This window comes from Salmo salar, chromosome ssa13, assembly GCF_905237065.1.
Source record: "Salmo salar chromosome ssa13, Ssal_v3.1, whole genome shotgun sequence".
Lineage (NCBI taxonomy): Eukaryota > Metazoa > Chordata > Actinopteri > Salmoniformes > Salmonidae > Salmo > Salmo salar.
In genome coordinates this window covers 31,692,751-31,714,884 of record NC_059454.1, presented here as the reverse complement: position 1 = coordinate 31,714,884, position 22,134 = coordinate 31,692,751, and the positions used below count along the sequence as shown (strand labels likewise).

The following is a 22,134-nucleotide window of genomic DNA, read 5'->3' as shown; positions in this document are numbered from 1 at the left end:
TTTCATCTGTAGGTACTACAAAGAAGAATTGATGTCAACTGCTTGTTCTGTAATATCAGTAGTGTTTTGATTTCAATAAAACATATCTTACATAAATGTAGGAATAGTGAAAAATATTAACATGAATATTGAAAATATACCATTTTGGATTTGGCAATTTTTTTTATACAATATATTGTTGGACCAAATATACTGTACAAGCTTATCAGAGTTCTAGTGTGGAATCTCTGCTACTGTCAACAATTCTTCCCTCAAAGGATCATTCTATGTATAACATTTTGTGAAAATCCCCAAAATCATGGTCTTGTTATGTACTAGTTTCATGATGAATCATCCAATTATTACATATAAATGCTGTGTTTTACACCTTGATAGGTAATTGTGTAATTTAGTAGTGATCTCTCGCTCTCTCTCTCTCTCGCTCTCTCTCTTGCTCTCTCTCTCTCTCTCTCTCTCTCTCTCTCTCTCTCTCTCTCTCTCTCTCTCTCTCTCTCTCTCTCTCTCTCTCTCTCTCTCTCTCGCTCTCTCTCTCTCTCTCTCGCTCTCTCTCTTCTCTCTCTCTCTCTCTCTCTCTCTCTCTCTCTCTCTCTCACTCTCTCTCTCTCTCTCTCTCTCTGAAGTGGCACCCTATGTTCATGAAAGCTCAGAGGCACCTGTTCTGTGATATGGTTGTAATAAACAGACGAGGACCTTGACTCTGTCCTTGTTAACACATGTGTATTATTATGTTATGTCAACCTATACTAACGACAACTTCGACAACTCTCTTTCTCTTTTTCACATTGTCTCCGTCTTTCTCTCTCTCTCTCCCTCCCTCTGTCTGTTACTCTTTATTCATAGGGGATTGTGTGCGTCAGTATATTAGCAGGTGGATTAGCTTGTAATTTCATTTGGAATATTCAAGTATTTAACCAGGATTTTCCAGCTCTTTCTTTATTGCACTAGGAGCCCCAGAGTGGTGAAAGTAATTGAATTCTCTTTCTCTTCCTCCTCATTGTCTGTCAATAAGGAGCATCTCATGAATTTTGACTGACGTCTCGACTGCTAGTCGGTACTCAGAGGGCCCAAACAACCCACCCTCCCTTTCCAATCCATCACAAATGGGCCTGAATGGGGAAGACAAAGCGTCAGAATGAGCCTACGTCTGATAAGGGGAGGGGAGTACAGACTCCCCAGAGTCCCCCCCTAGCATCTCTCCCCTCATAATAACCAACTCTCCCTCTCTCTCTCCCTCTCCATCCCTCCCTCAGCCTAGGCTGGTGCTCTCTTAGTGTGTGTGTGTGTGTGTGTGTGTGTGTGTGTGTGTGTGTGTGTGTGTGTGTGTGTGTGTGTGTGTGTGTGTGTGTGTGTGTGTGTGTGTGTGTGTGTGTGTGTGTGTGTGTGTGTGTGTGTAAGCTGTCTCAGATAAATATTATATCAGAGTGAATGCTGGGAGGGAGCGGGTAGGGGGGATGTTCCTGAGCGACTCATTATCTTTTTATCCTCCAACCCCCTTGTTAAAGAGCATCTCTGATTTGCTTTGACACTTCAGCATGTAAAATATACATCTGTTGTTCTGCTGCGTGTGTGTGAGAGGGGAGTCTTGTTTTATTCAGATGACGAGGGGGATGTGATTAGAGAGAGAAGGGGATTGAGAGGGTGGTACAGAAGGTGAAGAGGTACAGGAGGTGGAGTGGAGTGGAGCTCAGCACATTGAGTTAGGGATTCTTCAGAGTATCATCTAGCTCAAGTATGTTCCTGCTGTGGCTAGATCCATCTCCAACAATCAGCACTTGTCCATGTTTCAATCCAAGTGGAACAATGAGGTATTCCACTGTATAAGTGGGCTCTCGTTTGTCCCTATGCACATTATCTTCCTCTCTCTATATATACAGTATATCTCTCTCTCTCTCTCTCTCTCTCTCTCTCTCTCTCTCTCTCTCTCTCTCTCTCTCTCTCTCTCTCTATATATATATATATATATACAGTTGAGGTTGGAAGTTTACATACTCTCTCTCTCTCTCTCTCTCTCTCTATATATATATATATATATATATATATACAGTTGAGGTTGGAAGTTTACATACACTTAGGTTGGAGTCATTAAAAGTATTTTTCAACAACTCCACAAATTTCTTGTTAACAAACAATAGTTTTGGCAAGTCGGTTAGGACATCTACTTTGTGCATGACACAAGTCATTTTTCCAACAATTGCTTACAGACAGATTATTTCACTTATAATTCACTGTATCACAATTCCAGTGCTAGAGATGAATGTACTTTGGTGCGTAAAGTGCAAATCAATCCCAGAACAACAGCAAAGGACCTTGTGAAGATGCTGGAGGAAACAGGTACAAAAGTATCTATATTCACAGTAAAACGAGTCTTATATCGACATAACCTGAAAGGCCGCTCAGCAAGGAAGATGCCACTGCTACAAAACCGCCATAAAAAAGCCAGACTACGGTTTGCAACTGCACATGGGGACAAAGATTGTACTTTTTGGAGAAATGTCATCTAGTCTGATGAAACAAAAATAGAACTGTTTGGCCATAATGAATATCGTTATGTTTGGAGGAAAAAGGGGGAGGCTTGCAAGCCAACTTATTGTGGGAAGCTTGTGGAAGGCTACCCGAAACGTTTGACCCAAGTTAAACATTTTAAAGGCAATACTACCAAATACTAATTGAGTGTATGTAAACTTCTGACCCACTGGGAATGTGATGATAGAAATAAAAGCTGAAGTAAATCATTCTCTCTACTATTATTCTGACATTTCACATTCTTAAAGTAAAGTGGTGATCCTAACTGACCTAAAACAGGGAATTTTTACCAGGATTAAGTGTCAGGAATTGTGAAAACTGAGTTTAAATGTATTTGGCTAAGGTGTATGTAAACTTCCGACTTCAACTGTATCTATCTCTGTCTCTCTCTCTCTCTACCTCTCTGTCTCTTTCTCTGTCTCTTTCTCTCGCTCCCTTTCTTTCCCTATTTCTCTCTCTTTCTCTCTCTCTTTCTCTCTCTCTCTCGCTCTCTCTTTCTATCTCTCTTTCTATCTCTCCCTCTCTCTCTTTCTCTCTCTTTCGATCTCTCTCTTTCTGTTTCTCTCTTTCTCTTTCTCTGTTTCTCTTTCTCTCTCTTTCTCTATCTCTTTCTCTCTCTCTTTCTTTCTCTCTCTTTCTCTCTTTCTTTAACTCTCTTTCTCTGTCTCTCTTTCTCTCTCTCTTTTGCTCTCGCTCTCTCCTCTCGTTCTGTCAGGGAGTGTGCCTGTGTGGGGGGGTCATGTGAAGTACCCCTCTGAAACCAATTAAAACACACTACTTCACTGTTTTAACTCTCATTGGCAGAGTTCAGTGTTCAGAGGCTAGTGCTTTCCTCATGCCAGGTCCTAGGGGTTCCTAGGGGTAGAAGAGTCAGACTGAGAACTCATAAGATTAGAAAACATACTAGAGAGGCTATATAACACAGAGACCATGTGTGTCTCACACCCTACTGTAGGATGCTGACGGTGCTCCACCATTCATTTTGTTCTGGTTGTTATTATGGCTATAAGAGTCACCCCTCAGCCTCACAACAACCCCCTCACTCCCCCTTGACAAACAATGTGCCACACAATTTGGCAATGTTAGGTTGGTTCATACTGTGTTTGTCTGCTGTACTATTTCTAAAGGCCCTACTGTCCTTCCCTAAACAGAGTCCCTGCCACTGCCTGATGACATAACTGCCATCCTTCACCAGCTTCTCCTGGAGCACATTAACAACCCAGTTTATAGCCTGCCTCATGTTGGCCATGTCGCCCTGGTTCCCAGTCCAACCACAGCAGTGTCACGCTGCTTCTCACAGGCCTTTAGCTACCACTACCATGTCATCATGTGGTAGAGGGATAACTCTGGGGCTGGGTGAGGTTAGTCTGCTGTGAGGGCCTGGCCACTGGGGTTGCTCCTGTGGCCACTACTGAACCCAGGGATGGCCAGCCAATGAAACGCCACCATGCCTCGGGACATGCCAAGGTGCCGTTTCCCCGACATGCCTTGCCCAGCCAACCATGTGGTGGAACAGGCAACCAGTGAGATTACCCATAATTACCTTGTGATGGTTGTTAGAGGCCGCCTCCCGGACGCTGCCGCCTCACATCAGTCACCATATTTGTTTTGTCATGCCACACCTGTCCTCGTTACGGGGAGTAATTTGGCTAAATAAATCCCATTATGGTGCTGCTGTGTGGAGCGTTGCTACAAAGCAGTGATGAGGGAGCCGATGTAATATGTTTCAGTTAGGTGGAGAAGAGGCCTTTCGCTGTGCGCCACACAAGGTTTTTCTGTTTTTCAAAGCGGAGAGGTGATTTTTCTTCATTAAAACATGGCTCGCTGGATTATGGTGTTTGGGTGAACAAGAGAGAAAGGGAGAGAACCTTACAGTTGTTACACATCCCCTGCTGACCATTCACAGACTTCTCTCTCACAAAGTCCCCTTTGGTCTGCCCTGCATACACTTACAGTACAGCGGTTGGCCTCACCTTGCCTCTCAGTGGCTTCTAACCATACAGTCATTGGTTCTGACATTGATCTTCCCCTCCTTCCCTCCCTCCCTCCTTCCCTCCTTCCCTCCTTCCCTCCTTCCCTCCTTCCCTCCCTCCCTCCTTCCCTCCTTCCTTCCCTCCCTCCTTCCCTCCTTCCTTCCCTCCCTCCCTCTCTCTGTTTGTGTTGCAGCTGTTTCCGGAGACGGGGCCGAGACAGGGGGGCACCAGGCTGACCATCACGGGGGAGAACCTGGGCCTACAGTTCAGGGACATCCAGACAGGAGTGCGTCTGGGCAAGGTGCCCTGTATCCCCATTGAGGAGGAGTACATTAGCGCTGAGAGGTGAGGAGGCTCAGCTGCCTGGATCTCACCACTTTCATATTACCATCGCCCCTCCCTCTACACCTGTGCTCTGTGTCCATCCTCCTCTCCTCAGTGTATACCTCCTGTCCTCCTCTGATTCTCTCCATCTCTCTTCACCTGTCCTTTCGCTCTCTTTCTCTCAGTGTATATTATTTCCTCTCCCCATCTTGAGTATTCTCCTTCCTGTCCTGTGATATTCACCTCCCTGCTCTACTCTATTCAGATAGATCAAACAATCTATCCAAACATCGGGTTGGTGGCGAATGCTCCTTTAAAATTGGAGGATTCACTACGCAAATATCAGACACCCTTACAGTAGGCTACAGCTGACCTCACGGGTGAACGCTCATGTGAATCCCTAACTCCCCTCTCCCTCCCTCCATCTCTCTCGCTCTCTCTCTCTCTCTCTCCGTACCTTCCCTACCCTCGTCTCTTCCACGTACAGAATTGTGTGTTTGCTGAACGACGCCACGGGTTACCGCGTGCAGGAGGCCAACGTGGAGGTGTGTGTGAGGGACTGCCTGACGGACTACAGGGCCCTCTCAACCCGGGCATTCACCTTTGTGGTAAGTCATATCCAGATGACACACTGGATGGATCCTTACATTAGACTGAGTATTGATGATTTAGTTTTTTGCTAATCTAAATGTATAAACATATGTGTTATGGTTTACCTCCATCTCCAGACACCCTTCTTCACTCGAGTGCTACCTGCTCAGGGTCCTCTCTCTGGGGGCACCAGGGTCACCATTGAGGGCAACCACCTCAACGCCGGCAGCTCTGTGTTTGTCAACATCGGTCGCCACCCCTGCCACTTCAAAAGGTGAGTGTCTGTCATTGTCTGTCTGTCTGTCCACCTGTCTCTACTTAGCTCTCAGAACCAAGTAATACCACAGTGGATCCACCATGCACAGTGCTGTACATTTACTGTCTATCTAAGGAATAGTAAGGGTCAAACAGCCATTGGGGCTGCTCTGCATTGAGCTGAGAGGTAGGTAGAGCCCAGCCAGGGAGTGTGAGGGCCAGGTTCCTGACAGGGGGAGGGAGGGGAGATACAGGCGGGGTGAGGAGAGGAGAGATACAGGGGGGGAGGAGAGGAGAGATACAGGGGGGGTGAGGAGAGGAGAGATACAGGTTGAGTGAGGAGAGGAGAGATACAGGGGTGGTGAGGAGAGGGGAGATACAGGGGGGGTGAGGAGAGGAGAGATACAGGGGGGATGAGGAGAGGAGAGATACAGGGGGGTGAGGAGAGGAGAGATACAGGGGGGATGAGGAGAGGAGAGATACAGGGGGAGTGAGGGGAGGAGAGATACAGGGGGAGTGAGGAGAGGAGAGATACGGGGGGGTGAGGGGAGGAGAGATACAGGGGGAGTGAGGAGAGGGGAGATACAGGGGGGGTGAGGAGAGGAGAGATACAGGGGGGGTGAGGAGAGGAGAGATACAAGGGGAGTGAGGAGAGGAGAGATACGGGGGGTGAGGGGAGGAGAGATACAGGGGGAGTGAGGAGAGGGGAGATACAGGGGGGTGAGGAGAGGAGAGATACAGGGGGGTGAGGAGAGGGGAGATACAGGGGGGTGAGGAGAGGAGAGATACAAGGGGAGTGAGGAGAGGAGAGATACAGGGGGAGTGAGGGGAGGAGAGATACAGGGGGGGTGAGGAGAGGAGAGATACAAGGGGAGTGAGGAGAGGAGAGATACAAGGGGAGTGAGGAGAGGAGAGATACAGGGGGAGTGAGGGGAGGAGAGATACAGGGGGAGTGAGGAGAGGAGAGATACAGGGGGAGTGAGGAGAGGAGAGATACAGGGGGGTGAGGAGAGGAGAGATACAGGGGGGGTGAGGAGAGGAGAGATACAGGGGGGGTGAGGAGAGGAGAGATACAGGGGGAGTGAGGAGAGGAGAGATACAGGGGGGTGAGGAGAGGAGAGATACAGGGGGGGTGAGGAGAGGAGAGATACAGGGGGGTGAGGAGAGGGGAGATACAGGGGGGTGAGGAGAGGGGAGATACAGGGGGAGTGAGGAGAGGCGAGATACAGGGGGAGTGAGGGGAGGAGAGATACAGGGGGAGTGAGGAGAGGGGGGTGGAGGGGAGATACAGGGAGAGTGAGGGGAGATACAGGGGGGTGAGGGGAGGGGAGAAACAGGGGGAGTGAGGAGAGGAGAGATACAAGGGGAGTGAGGAGAGGAGAGATACAGGGGGGGTGAGGAGAGGGGAGATACAGGGGGAGTGAGGGGAGGAGAGATACAGGGGGAGTGAGGAGAGGAGAGATACAGGGGGGGTGAGGAGAGGGGAGATACAGGGGGGGTGAGGAGAGGAGAGATACAGGGGGGATGAGGAGAGGAGAGATACAAGGGGAGTGAGGAGAGGAGAGATACAGGGGGAGTGAGGGGAGGAGAGATACAGGGGGGTGAGGAGAGGAGAGATACAGGGGAGTGAGGAGAGGAGAGATACAAGGGGAGTGAGGAGAGGAGAGATACAGGGGGGGTGAGGAGAGGGGAGATACAGGGGAGTGAGGGGAGGAGAGATACAGGGGGAGTGAGGAGAGGAGAGATACAGGGGGGTGAGGAGAGGAGAGATACAGGGGGAGTGAGGAGAGGGGAGATACAGGGGAGTGAGGGGAGGAGAGATACAGGGGGAGTGAGGAGAGGAGAGATACAGGGGGTGAGGAGAGGAGAGATACAGGGGGGGTGAGGAGAGGAGAGATACAGGGGGGTGAGGAGAGGAGAGATACAGGGGGGTGAGGAGAGGAGAGATACAGGGGGGGTGAGGAGAGGAGAGATACAGGGGGGGTGAGGAGAGGAGAGATACAGGGGGAGTGAGGAGAGGCGAGATACAGGGGGAGTGAGGAGAGGCGAGATACAGGGGAGTGAGGGGAGGAGAGATACAGGGGGAGTGAGGAGAGGGGGTGGAGGGGAGATACAGGGAGAGTGAGGGGAGATACAGGGGGGGTGAGGGGAGGGGAGAAACAGGGGAGTGAGGGGAGATATAGGGGAGTGAGGGGAGGGGTGATACAGGGGGAGTGAGAGAAGGGAGAAACAGGGGGAGTGAGGGGAGATATAGGGGGAGTGAGGAGAGGGGAGATACATGGGGAATGAGGGGAGGGAAGTGGAGGGGAGGGGAGATACATGGGGAATGAGGGGAGGGAAGTGGAGGGGAGGGGAGATACATGGGGAGTGAGGGGAGGGGAGATACGTGGGTAGTGAGGGGAGGAGAGATACAGGGGAGGGGAGGGGAGATACAGGGGGAGAGAGAGAAGATATAGGGGGAGTGAGGGGAGATATAGGGGGAGTGAGGGGAGGAGAGGAGGAGAGATACAGGGAGAGTGAGGGGAGGGGAGATACAGGGGGAGTGGAGGGGAGGGGAGATACAGGGGGAGTGAGGGGAGGAGAGGAGGAGAGATACAGGGAGAGTGAGGGGAGGGGAGATACAGGGGAAGTGAGGGGAGGGGGATACAGGGGGAGTGGAGGGGAGGGGAGATACAGGAGGAGTGAGGGGAGGAGAGATACAGGGGGAGTGAGGGAAGGAGAGATACAGGGGGAGTGAGGGGAGATACAGGGGGAGTGAGGGGAGGGGTGATACAGGGGGAGTGAGGGGTGATACAGGGGGAGTGAGGGGAGGGGTGAGACAGGGGGAGTGAGGGGAGGGGTGATACAGGGGGAGTGAGGGGAGGAGAGATACAGGGGGAGTGAGGGGAGGAGAGATACAGGGGGAGTGAGGAGAGGAGAGAAAGCTCTGCCATTCTCTGACTAATGCAGACACTTCTACCTGGACCAGAGCCAGGACTCCAGGACCTCCATCTCCCGCGGATTCACCCTCCCTCCATTGACTGGAAGTGTTTGACATGCAGTGTGTGTGTGTGGTGTGCTTGTTCCCGTGTTGTCTGTGTTGTTTTTCTATGTCATACTGTGTCTGTGCATGTAATCTTGCTGATGTTCATCCATGTCACAGTGCTGGAGTAGGTCTCTGTCCTCAGCCAAGCTGTTTCCACAGTTATCCTGGATACAAACCCATCTATTTCTATGTATTTCCTTTCAAAGGTAATCCAGCAGATTATCTTTTCTGCAGTGCTACCTTCTCTCTCTCGTCCTCTTTGTGTCTGTCTCCTCTCTCTCGTCCTCTTTGTGTCTGTCTCCTCTCTCTCGTCCTCTTTGTGTCTGTCTCCTCTCTCTCGTCCTCTTTGTGTCTGTCTCCTCTCTCTCGTCCTCTTTGTGTCTGTCTCCTCTCTCTCGTCCTCTTTGTGTCTGTCTCCTCTCTCTCGTCCTCTTTGTGTCTGTCTCCTCTCTCTCGTCCTCTTTGTGTCTGTCTCCTCTCTCTCGTCCTCTTTGTGTCTGTCTCATTTTCGTTTTGTTGTTTGTCACAAACACCTTGTCAAAATATATACAATCTTGGGAGGGTTTGTGGAGCGTGCGTTGTGAAGCGGGTTACCATGGAAACGGGGCGAGGGGAATCAGAGGAGACATTGCAGGCACGTCTCCAATCAGGACCTGGGAATCACACCAGAATCACTCCTCTCCTCTCTTCCTAGAAAGACTGCGGCACTTTCCCAGAAATTCAAGCATCATTCAACAGCGCTACAGATTAGATATGGTAGTTACTGTGTAATAATTCACTAGACACACCAAGCGTTGGTAGACACGGCTTTTAACAATGAAGCGCTCGTTCATGTACACATTGACATAAGGTATGACCATTTCTTTAGAGACAGGTGCTGAAACCTAGACCATTTGGTTTCTGTCATACTGATGAAACTCATGAATGATATCTCTTTGTAACCGTTGTCATGATTTAACCATGTTTCTCCCCCTCTCTCTGCAGGAGGAATGCCCGGGAGATAGTATGTGTGACCCCAGCGGGGCTGATCCCAGGCAGCACACCAGTCATGGTGGACATAGACTCTGCTGAGCTGAGGAACCCAGAGGTCAAATATAACTACACCGACGACCCCACCGTCCTGAGGATTGAACCCGACTGGAGCATCGCTAGGTAGGGAGAGGATCTGGGTATTTACATTGATATCACCTGGTTCTCTGGTGCTGGTCAGCTGTGCAGTGCTCGAGCTACAGTGGCACCTCTTTAAAAGAGTTAGAGAGGAAAACACAGAACCTTGTGGAAAGTCCACTTTGACCCAGAATGCTCTGCTTCCTGGTTAACCCTTTGAGACACAGCACTGTTACAAGATGTGATAGCCCTCACCCCTCTCTCTCTCTCTCTCTCTCTCTCTCTCTCTCTCTCTCTCTCTCTCTCTCTCTCTCTCTCTCTCTCTCTCTCTGTGTCTCTCTGTGTCTCTCTCTCTCTCTCTCTCTCTCTCTCTGTGTCTCTCTGTCTCTCTCTCTCTCTCTCTCTCTGTGTCTCTCTGTGTCTCTCTGTGTCTCTCTCTCTCTCTCTCTCTCTCTCCCTCTCTCTCCCTCTCTCTCTCTCTCTCTCTCTCTCTCTCTCTCTCTCTCTCTCTCTCTCTCTCTCTCTCCCTCTCTCTCCCTCTCTCTCTCTCTCTCTTTCTCTCTCTCTTTATCTCTCTCTCTCTCTCTCTCTCTCTCTGTGTCTCTCTCTCTCTCTCTCCCTGTGTCTCTGTTGACACCACTTTCTGCTTCATCTACAATAGGTTGATCTAATAGGCTGTTGGATTGAAATGGGGTATAGTCATTGCTCTGTGGGACTGGCTAAGGAGCAGCTGTGGCCCAACCGCTGTCCCAGGGCCCCCATGCCTCTGTGCTCTGTGTCTAAAATTCTGTGTGTATTTGTTAGGATCTATATGTGTGTTGAAGTTTGTTTTTGTGTGGGGGGGTCGGGGGGTGATGGTGGGGGGGTTCTGCTCTGCTCCACTGAGCCCACCCAGGGCTGGCCTGCCCAGCTACAGAGCCTGGATGGGTGGATGGGCTAACTGACTGACTGTTCCCCAAGAGTCTCCAGTGATTCGCCACTGATCTGGGCTCTGTCTGGCACAGAGAAACAGACGGGAACACATGCATAAACAAATGAAAAACAAGCGACAAAATGACTGAGATTCCTGGATCTCTCATAGCCAAAATTCTCTCAGCTCATCGATGTGTTCGCTATACTGTAGGCCGAAATGCCTTATTCACACACTCCAGCATAGAATACACCAGGGGCTTGGAGATGTGTGAACAACATATTTGTTCATCTGTGCATTAACTTCTACTTTCATGTCTATGTTAACGGCATTGCATATTCACTGCATTACAATGTTTTGAATAGGGAGTTGTATACTGAGATTGGTAAATTAGATTTGCTTATTATCGTATTTGCAACTTTCTCGGTTTTCTGGTGTAGAAAAATACTTTTAAATAGCTTATTGATTGAATAAGTGGCTGCTAAATTGCTTTATCATATACAGAAAAGGGAGAGAATACGAGGAACAAAGTAGAAGAGAAGCGAAGGAGTAATTAAGAGATAATGAAGGAGAGGAAAAGCCGTAATCCTTTTCATACTAAGATGTTTTTCCACCAACTTTTATTTCCGCCTAACGACCTAGTAATAATTTCAATAAAGTTCTGCCTACGGTTTAGGAATAGGGTTGGAGAGCCATGGCATACGGAGTTTGGGCGAAATATCACCTATATATACAGTACCAGTCAAAAGTTTGGACACACCTACACCTATAAAGTTTTACTATTTTCTACATTGTAGAATAACAGTGAAGACATCAAAACTATGAAATAACACATATGGAATCATGTAGTAACCAAAAAAGTGTTAAACAAATCAAAATATGTTTTATATTTGAAATTCTTCAAAGTAGCCACCCTTTGCCTTGACGACAGCTTTGCACACTCTTGGGATTCTCTCAACCAGCTTCACCTGGAATGCTTTTCCAACAGTCTTGAAGGAGTTCCCACATATGCTGAGCACTTGTTGGCTGCTTTTACTTCACTCTTCACTTTTACTTCACTCATCCAGATTTCCACCGGTCTAATGTCTATTGCTTGTGTTTTCTTGGCCCAAGCAAGTCTCTTCTTCTTATTGGTGTCCTTTAGTAGTGGTTTCTTTGCAGCAATTCGAATTTATTGACATTTTCCAGATTGACTGACCTACATGTTTTAAAGTAATGATGGACTGTAATTTTTCTTTGCTTATTTGAGCTATTCTTGCCATAATATGGACTTGGACTTTTACCAAATTAGGCTATCTTCTGAATACCACCCCTACCTTAAACGCATTAAGAAGGAGAAGGAAAGAAATTCCACAAATTGACTTTTAACAAGGCATTGAAATTAATTTAAATGCATTCCAGGTGACTACCTCATGAAGCTAGTTGAGTGAGTGCCAAGAGGGTGCAAAGCTGTCATCTAGGCAAAGGGTGGCTACTTCATTTGTTTAACACTTTTTTGGTTACTACGTGATTACATGTGTTATTTCATCGTTTTGATTTCTTCACTATTATTCTACAATGTAGAAAATATTAAAAATAAAGAAAAAGTGTGTTTATGTAAGTGTGTGTGTCCAAACTTTTGAGTGGTACTGTATGTATATATATATATATATATATATATATATATATATATATATATATATTATTGTTATAGTTTTTTTTTACAAATTAGTGCACTGGGCCTTTACTAGTCCTGTATTAGCGGACTGATATCACTGTCTGTAGGTCGAGCAAAAATAAATGAATCTGCAGACTAGCTCCAGAATGGGAAAATTATTGTCAATTATATTCTTCTTACTATAAAATCAAATAAGCTAATATTAAATAATGGTTTGGGACTGATAGCCCATCTTGTCTGCTAAAGGAACAAGCCTACAGCCTATGACATGGAGCATAGCCACATAACATACAGTAGGACAACTCATTCTGTTCTTCTGAAATACATTTTCTTCATATCAGAATGTTTCTTTAGACCTGCTAAATCAAATCATGGATTTATTGTGATGTTGTATATTAAATTGGTTTATTATACTTTTTTAAAATGTTGATGTTCCAAAGACGCATCAGCGGCTTGTACGTGTGGAGACCTGGATATTCTAAACATGTTTATGGAGACCTGGATATTCTAAACATGTTTATGGAGACCTGGATATTCTAAACGTGTTTATGGAGACCTGGATATTCTAAACATGTTTATGGAGACCTGGATATTCTAAACATGTTTATGGAGACCTGGATATTCTAAACATGTTTATGGAGACCTGGATATTCTAAACATGTTTATGGAGACCTGGATATTCTAAACATGTTTATGGAGACCTGGATATTCTAAACGTGTTTATGTTAATTAACGGTCAATTACAGTGAGAAGCTTTTGAATGACAATAACCAGCTGACAAAATGTCATGACCCCCACAGCCCTACTTTTGGCTGAGAAAATAAGAGGACGTGGTACAGCTCATCTATCAATGATCAGAAACATTTATCAATAATGTAATAATGCAATAATGTAGCCCAGATCAAGTCCATTATTTTCATCAGTCGTGTAAAGGCAACACCAAAAGCCTGCAGAGGTTGTGAAATATGAACATGAGACTGACATGCTTTTGAAAATAAGATTGTTATTCTTTTCTATTGGTATCATGATGTAGATACTCTCAATGTAAGACCCTACACCCTGCTCCCTAACAAAGTGGAGGAAAGAGATGAAATGTGGTTACAAAAATGCATGGGCTTGGGTTCTGTTTCAAAAATAACTTTTTTATATGACAGCCATTCCACGTGTTCCCGTGACACAAGCTGTGTAGGAAAAAATATTACTTGTATTTTATACTGTTATGTTCCATTATATTGTTACTGCAAAATATGTGTGTGTTGACTGTGATCAGGGCAGGTGTGTATTGTCTGTTAAATGAACTAAATAATGAACTATTGATTTCATTCATTTGGACGTAACATAAATAACCTCAAAATATGCCATTCTATTGTTTTGAAAATACATGTTATTAGTCTTCTAATGTTTCTTAGGACCTTTCTAAACAAATGAATAATAGATGTGTTTTTGATGGTATATATTCAATGGGTTTATTAAAATAGATGCCCACCCTCATCTGCTCACCACTCCCACTGGCATGCCGGCATGTGCACGAGGGGTATAAAACCTGCATGCAGGCAAGAATGTGGTCAAAATGGGCCTGTTTGTAAGGGGGTAATATAAACTTTGCCCTATTATTTTTACAGGCAAAATACCTTAAATCCTTTGTGAAAGCGGTATAAGCTACTTTGTCAAAGCCCAGTGGAGCCATGTTGCTGCTTAAAGTGCAATTTTGCCCATTTTCAACCTCATATTCATTATCTTCAGCACCAAACCAGTAGGGGTGTAACAGTTCACCAAACTCACGGTTTGGTACATATTGCGGTTTTGTGGGAAAATTAAATGCCAATAGTTACTGTAGTACATTTTTGTTTATTTGAAAGGTGCAATATGCAAAAATCGCTCTGCCATTTCCTGGTTGCTAAAATTCTAATAGTTTGCCTAATTTCAGTTTATGTGACAAAACAAGCAATATATAGTGCAGAGAATCCATGTACCATCTAAACCGCTGTGAAAAATATTGTGTTTTCAGCTGTTTGAAGATGGTGTACAAAACCAAAAGTAAAAGATACAAAAACAAAACTTAAGAACGGGAAGCATAGAAATAGCACACTTAGAACATACAGTTAATTCAGAAAGTATTCAAACCCCTTGACTTTTTCCTCATTTTGTCAGGATCTTGACCAAGGCCCTTCTCCGCCGATTGCTCAGTTTGGCAGGGCAGCCAGCTCTAGGAAGAGTCTTGGTGGTTCCTAACTTCTTCCATTTAAGAATGATGAAGGCCACTGTGTTCTTGGGGACATTCAATGCTGGAGACATTTTTTGGTACCCTTCCCCAGATCTGTGCCTCGACATAATCCTGTTTCGGAGCTCAACAGACAATTCCTTCGACCTCATGGCTTGGTTTTTGCTCTGACATGCACTGTCAACTATGGGACCTTAAATAGACACGTGTATGCCTTTCTAAATCATCTCAAGGATGATCATTAGAAACAGGATGCACCTGAGCTCAATTTCGAGTCTCATAGCAAAGGGTCTGAATAAATATGTAAATAAAGTATTTCTGTTTTTTATTTGTAATAAATTTGCAAACAATCCTAAAAACCTGTTTTCGCTTTGTCATTGTGGGGTATTGTGTGTAGATTGATGAGGAATTTGTTTTATTTAATCAATTTTAGAATAAGGCTGTATGTAACAAAATGTGGAAAAAGTCAAGAGGTCTGAATACTTTCCGAATGCACTGTAGATAGTGGCTGGAGCTGGAGCTGGAGCTGGGGCTGCACTGGTGGGTGAAGAGAGAGAGTATATTCTCTGTTGGTTATTCCCTGAAGCGTGTACCTGAGGTAAGAGGGCTTTTTCACATAAAGAGCCGGGCTGGAGGTATAGGCTCTACACAAATAACAATCTGTGGAGAAAGCCTGCTTTAAAGAGGCAGCCTCAGTCCCAGCCTCATGCCCAGCCTCATGCCCAGCCTCAGCCAGGAGCTGCCTGTCCATGCATGCAGGAGGAAGAAAGTCGACTGCAGAGAACACAGCATTCACCAGGCTAGATAAAGGAAGGCAGGAGGGATGGATACGCGCTATGCTTGCCAGACATAGTGGGTGTTGTTATGCACTGGTTTCCAGACACTGGGACTGTAAACTCCATTTGTGACTGTCTCCTAGGACCTAAAGTACACCTACAACACATTTTATATTCCGGGGGTTTTATTCACGACTTACCCACAGCTGGCAAATGAATATACTTCAATCTACTGTATGTTGATTGTCTAATACTTTTCTATGCAGCCTCATATTTACATATTTGTTAACAAAGTCATTTTTTTCTTTTGTCAGTGGTGGAACCCTGTTGACCGTCAGTGGAACTAACCTGGCCACCATCAGAGAGCCTAAGATCAGAGCCAAGTACGGCTCCGCCGAATCCTTCCATGTGAGTATGGACCTAGCCCAGACCCCTTCACAAACACCTCACTCACACACATCTCGTCGCGTGGTGTGTCTTCCATGGGTGGCCATCAGACTCTCTGCCGGTTGTTCTGCCAATTCTGTCTCCTGTTTCTACCCTGCTCCTTGAAACAAAACATCCAACACTCCCCCAGGCCGTTTAACCTTTAAAATGTCCCAGGATGACAAAGCGGTGTTGGCAAGTCGCCCCTCACCCCCTCACCTTGCACCATGGGGCTCCATTAACCTTTCCTTCAGTTCTACTGGAAGAGAATCAACTTCTGCTTAATGACCTTGTTCTAATGGCCCGTCCCTTGTGCTCCGTCCACACTAGCTTCTGCTCTAGACACGATGCTGCTGAGGTCCTTGTGTTCAGTGTTGGTGAACATGTTAAGTGGTCCATGTAGAGAAGCATACAGCGTAGGTGAAGTGATTGTTACAGTTCTGAATCTACTAGCAATACCTGGAGACATAAAAGCCAACACAGCAAAGCAGTAATATTTTCTTAGAATGTTTAGCTGGGAGTTAGAGAAACTGTAATGAGATGCATATAAACCAATATTTGAATGGGTTTCTAAGTAACATGGCTCCTCTAGGGCTGTGGTTCTGAACTGGTTTTGCCTCTGGACCCAAATCTGACCAGGTTGTCTCAGTCGCGACCCAATATTCACATTGTGAGAAAGAATCGCCAATATACAATCTGGAAAACAATTTGTAATGCTATATTGATAGTAAATGTAGCAATTATATTACAAGGGAATGACATTCCCACCTCTTTCATTGTCAATAATTACATTTGGCCCATATTTCTGATGACGAACGTTAATAAATTCACTGGTTTGAGACCACAAAATCCACCAAAATAGCACTGCTAATATCTCTATAATGAAAATACTGGGATTAAAGAAAACATTTCAAGAGATTCAATTATTAAAATCTGTAAATTCATTATCATTTCAAAAAAAGTTATACCTGCTTAAAGTCATTTAAATTCAGATTAGGGTATTATTATTATAAAACATTTTTTTAAGGAACTCAGTCTGGGTCTCAATTTACTCTTGAAAAGTTATAATAGTAGAATGCACAAGGTGAATTAATAAATTGGCTAGTGCATCATCAGTTCCTCTTGTCATGTCAGTCATTGCAGACCTTAGAGAGCTATTTAGAACTGGTCAGAAATGTCCAGATCAACTAGCCCATGTCAGCTAAAGTTTTTTAACTAGGTTTTTTAACCCATAGATTTTGTTGAAATGTTTGCGTCACTCAGATGTCTCACAGACACACATAAGACATGGCAAAATGCGTTCCCAAATAAAGCAAGGGGAGGCCGAGAGAAAAGGGGTGGGAACCACTGTTTTAAGGGAACATACAATTTGTCATCTCACACTTTCCTAACCTCTTTTATTTACTATTTTCCTTCCCCCGTCCCGCTCAGAACTGCACAGTGTTTAATAACTCAGTGATGGTGTGCCTGGCCCCGTCGGTAACTGACTCCGAGAGGGGCTTCTCAGACACAGGCAGTGGGCCGGATGAGATCGGCTTCTACATGGACAACGTCCACGCTCTGATGGTGGTCAACGAGACGTTCAGCTACTACCCTGACCCCGTGTTCGAACCTCTCAGCCCCACCGGAGTCCTGGAGCTTAAACCCACCTCCCCTCTCATCCTCAAGGTAAGAGAGGCAGCAGGGCAGAGTGGTTGGAGTGGGGGTGTACACTGAGGACCAGAGAGGCTCAGTCATTTCAACGAGTCACAGAAATTGAAATTGATATTTTCAAGTGTCTACCAGGGAATTCTCTTTCACCTGTCTATCTTATAAACCATTCATGTATTTGTATTTGTTAATCCCTTTTAAAATACAGTGTATACTATTATATAAAATATATTTTTACGTTTTTGGATTACATCAAATGTAATCCGCCGGATTTTTCGATTTAGATGATACAATGTTTCATGTATCCCTCAGCTCCAGCTCTAAACGTCAACATTGGGACGGTTGTGCATCCAATTATCCTCTGAGCCAAAATAAAAAACAACAACATAAGAACCATCATTGAAAATGAAATGTATTAACTAAACCTTTTCTGATTGCAGAGAGAATCCCCCGCCTGGTTTGTTAAAACTAACCTTCACATTAGCACAGTGATGAGAATAAGAAAATGTAATTTGCTGAAATAATCAAGGGTATTTTACGAGATGTGCATCGCATTCGCCATGCAGTTAATTTTTCATCTGGTGCGCGGGGTGGTGTGTTGGGTGCATGGCTGATGCAGGGTGAAATGATCGTGAATAGAATGCATGCCTGAAGTGTTCCACGGCGTGACCTGCCTGGGAGGAGCCCTGTGGAGAGAGGGATTGGAAGACTGAGTCTTCACCTCTCTCATGCTGCTAGAGCAGTGGGTGGCACAACAGCTCTCTCTCTCTCCCCCCACCTGCTCTTCTCTGCCACCCTTCTGTTGTTGCTGCTCTCTCTCTAGAGTTGAAGGCTACAGGGCTCAATGGCCTCTCTCTGACACTTAGGCAAAGAGAGATGCTTGGGAAAAAAAGATATGTTTTCCAAAGCTTTTGTCAGATTGAAATTGTGCGACCTCCAACATCGGCGGTGGCTCCATACGAGCCCCGCCAAAGTCTGTCACATTATAGAACATATCTTGCCTTGCTACTGGTGCACGGCTTTGTGTGATTAACTCTGTGCTTGGCCTTGGTTGAAAGGATTGGGTCAGATAAAAAAGATGAAACATTTGACACTGTTTTTGTGTGTTTCCTTCCAGGGTCGTAACCTAATCCCTGCAGCGCCTGGTAACTCCAGGCTGAACTACACGGTGTTCATCGGGGAGACCCCCTGTGTTCTGACCCTGTCTGAGACTCAGCTGCTGTGTGAATGGCCCAACCTCACTGGACAGCACAAAGTCACAGTGAGCACTTACTCTATACCATTTCACATGGCACACGACTCACCTGGACTGAGTTCACACTGTCTCCCTTTGCTTTGTTTTATCTAACCTTTATATATACTCAAGATGGAATTGCCTCTGTACATTTTTTTCAGTAAAATACTACAGCTAATTTCAGTGCACTTAGTATTTTTTCGGTTTCCCCAAGTACTACTTTCTATTTATCCTCAAATACACACACACAGTCCCCTCCAAACGTATCTCTACTAGCCTCTCCAGTCACACTATCTGTGTGACATTTACTAGTCTGGAAAAACATTGAAAGTAGTGACAACACATCCATGTAATTCAATATGATGGCTCTCCAAACTACCAGTAGGCTTGGAGCTGGATTCTTTTTGCTTTGCAACTAAATGTCATGTTGAATATTGGAGAAATACCATTTTCATGGGTTGGTATAGTAATTCATTACTCTTGACAATGGCACTTTAAAAATAGAACAGTCTGTTTCCATCCGCTCTGTGCTGGGCTGTGTGTTGTGTGTGTTGTGTGCGCTGTGGGGTGTGCTGGGGAGAAGGGCACAGCTGTGTGTTCTATACCCTGTGTAAAGTGACCTACATACAGGGCCCCCAGTAGGCGTCCGGCCCAACTCACAAGGCTATGTCTCTGTATGTGTGCACAGCTGTGTGTTGGCGGCTGTGCCTCCTGCAAGTTTTCTAAGAAACCTTTTAAGGCCTTCAGGTTTTTCTGTTCTCATCAGTCCCTTCCCTGTCAATACAATAGAAAGACCATGATGTTTAGAAACTGTCATCAACAGGAGGAACTTTTAGCACCTGAACCAAAACAACCCAATTTTACAAGTGTTTAACATTCTTTGACTGTGTTAACTTGATATTTTAAAGTGCAGTAATCATTGCTCATCGAAATACGTATCAACCCCCCACTGAATACTTTGATTTGAGATATTCCAGTGATGGGTTCTGTCAGACCTGCTGCGTTTATGTAAATGTGGTTTTTTAGAACCCATTCCCAGTGTTTTACTCCTATTAATGACTTTGGTTCCTGAGGGGTAGATTCTTTCACTGTAGTGATTGCTTTGTTTGATTAGCACTGTGACGTGTTTCTGTGTTTTTTTCTGTGTGTGTGTGTTCAGATCCGGGTGGGTGGGTTCGAGTACTCCCCTGGTACTCTCCAGATCTACTCAGACAGCCTGCTGACCCTGCCTGCCATCATCGGTATCGGCGGAGGTGGTGGTCTGCTGCTATTGGTCATCATCGCTGTGCTCATCGCCTACAAGAGGAAGTCCCGCGATGCTGACCGCACCCTGAAACGCCTGCAGCTGCAGATGGACAACCTGGAGTCCAGAGTGGCCCTGGAGTGTAAAGAAGGTACGGACAGTCACACACTCTTTCAGTCTCTCTTTCACCCCTCTCTCTCTCTCTCTCTCTCTCTCTCTCTCTCTCTCTCTTTCTCTTTTCTTTCTCTCTCCCTCTCTATTTTCTCTCTCTCTCTTTTTTTTCTCTCTCTCTCTCTTTCTCTTTCCCCCCTCACTCTCCCTGATTCATAATCACTCTCTCTCTCTCTCTCTCTCTCTCTCTCTCTCTCTCTCTCTTTCCCCCCTCACTCTCCCTGATTCATAATCACTCTCTCTCTCTTTCTCTTTCCCCCTCACTCTCCCTGATTCATAATCACTCTCTTTCTCTCTTCCTGTGTGGATATGTGACTGTGCTGTAGCTGCACTGTCCAGTCGTCATGGTAACAGGTTGGTGTGGCTGATGCGAGAGGGCTGCTTGCTCTCTGGTGGTGTGGTCGCAGTATCCTCTGAACGTGTGAGTGTGTCTGTGTGTTGTGTGGACAGCCAAGTTGGTGTTGTCGCTTTGACGTTTTGAGGTGCGTCTATGCTGCCCACTGAGAGATGGACGGAGACTAATTGGTCCTTATCTGTGGCTGGCCATCCGGAGGGTCATAGCCTTGTCAGTCTCAGCCCACAGCCTGTCGCCAAACACTGATGGATACAGAGATGGGGAGGAGAAGTCTGGCAGGGAGAGAGAAACGGGGACTGTGTGGGGTCAGATCGACCAGTACAGAGAACATCGGAGAGTGATTGAGTTAAAGCAACTGTTACTCCACGTGTACACCTGATAGAATTAGCATTCTTGCCACACATGCTCAATACAATGCACATGCCGTGATTTATTTACAACAAAAACAGCAGCAGCACATAACAGACATGAGTTCATTTACACACCAGTCTCAGACCTGACAGACCAGCAGCAGCAGACAGTGATCTACACATCTGCCTCTGTAGCTGGGAAGTTTGGGCAACGATGTGAGGTAAATACACTGAGTGCCACCAGGAAGTAGAGCGTTGCTGTGTCCCCGCCCCCTGCCCCGCCCCTCCTGCTGGAGACCCAGAAGGGCTATGCTACCCAGGTGATGGGGATGGGCGGGGCAGCAGACGGGGGGGCGGGCCTGGCTGCGGGGAGGTGGGCGTGTCCCACTAAGTGTCAGCCAGCAGGGGAGGGGAGGATGATAGGAGAGGTGGAGCTCAATGAGCCATGCTCTAAGGGCCATCAGAGAGCAGTGTAATCCAAACAAACAGACAGACAAAACTAACAGTCACACGGCTAATGGCCCATTAACAACATATTAGATGCTGCTGCAACTGTTGACGGGGAGACGATCTGCTGTGTAGTTTACTCTGCTGGATGTAATGGCTGCTTTGACTTGGTGCTTAGACACAACACACTCAATAGAATGAAGGATAACTATTTTATTTTGCCAATTGTTGGAAAGTCGAGACACAGCCAGACACATTCCCTGTCAACAGAATGTTTTATTATTCACATTATAACTTTGATAGTTATTTTATTTCTATGAATAATTGGCCCCATACTGAAAAGCCCATATATGCATGATAATAAAGCCGTAATTAACCTGTAGGAATCGTGCAGTCTGTATAATGTTTGAGTGGCTGCTAAACTGTATGTAGAAATGGTGAAGCCCTTACAGAAGGGGGAGCTTAGCAGTCTACTATAATCATCCCAGTGGACCTCACAGACCAATAACAGCTGGAGGAAATGATGCATGAAATGCATTGCTCCTTTATTAATTATCCACTCATCCAATTAATTGACTTTCTTTCCGATGAACTTTGTTTTATCTTTTTCTCTTTCCATTGTCTCTCCCCTTTTTTGTAACAGTTTATTTTCTTTCGTTTAGCACTTCTCTTGAATTTCCAAGAAGTATGGATTACATTCAAAACACAACAGAAGAATGAAATCAACCTTCTATTTACTTGCCTTTCCCTGTGTCTTTTCTCTAAGCCAATCAGTGCACTATTGGTGTGGTGGTACATGTTTGCAGTTGACATTGATAATAATGTGCAACACACAGTTGTAACATTGGAATACACACACATAGAGTGTAATGAAGATACTGTTCTTCCAGAATCCC

The 22,134-nt window shown here is 45.7% G+C and overlaps 1 protein-coding gene across 3 annotated transcripts in view; it reads left to right on the top strand.

Moving 5' to 3' along the window:
• Positions 1 to 22,134, top strand: part of LOC106566890 (plexin-A1) — a 274,998-nt gene that overhangs the window by 229,250 nt on the left and 23,614 nt on the right. For all 3 annotated transcript variants that reach the window (XM_014135443.2, XM_014135442.2, XM_045693144.1), the window contains exons 13-20: positions 4,690 to 4,841; positions 5,308 to 5,428; positions 5,549 to 5,685; positions 9,676 to 9,843; positions 15,677 to 15,770; positions 17,220 to 17,456; positions 18,556 to 18,699; positions 19,832 to 20,066. In XM_014135443.2, the coding sequence (XP_013990918.1) occupies positions 4,690 to 4,841; positions 5,308 to 5,428; positions 5,549 to 5,685; positions 9,676 to 9,843; positions 15,677 to 15,770; positions 17,220 to 17,456; positions 18,556 to 18,699; positions 19,832 to 20,066 (1,288 nt within the window). The remainder of the gene's footprint in view (positions 1 to 4,689; positions 4,842 to 5,307; positions 5,429 to 5,548; positions 5,686 to 9,675; positions 9,844 to 15,676; positions 15,771 to 17,219; positions 17,457 to 18,555; positions 18,700 to 19,831; positions 20,067 to 22,134) is intronic.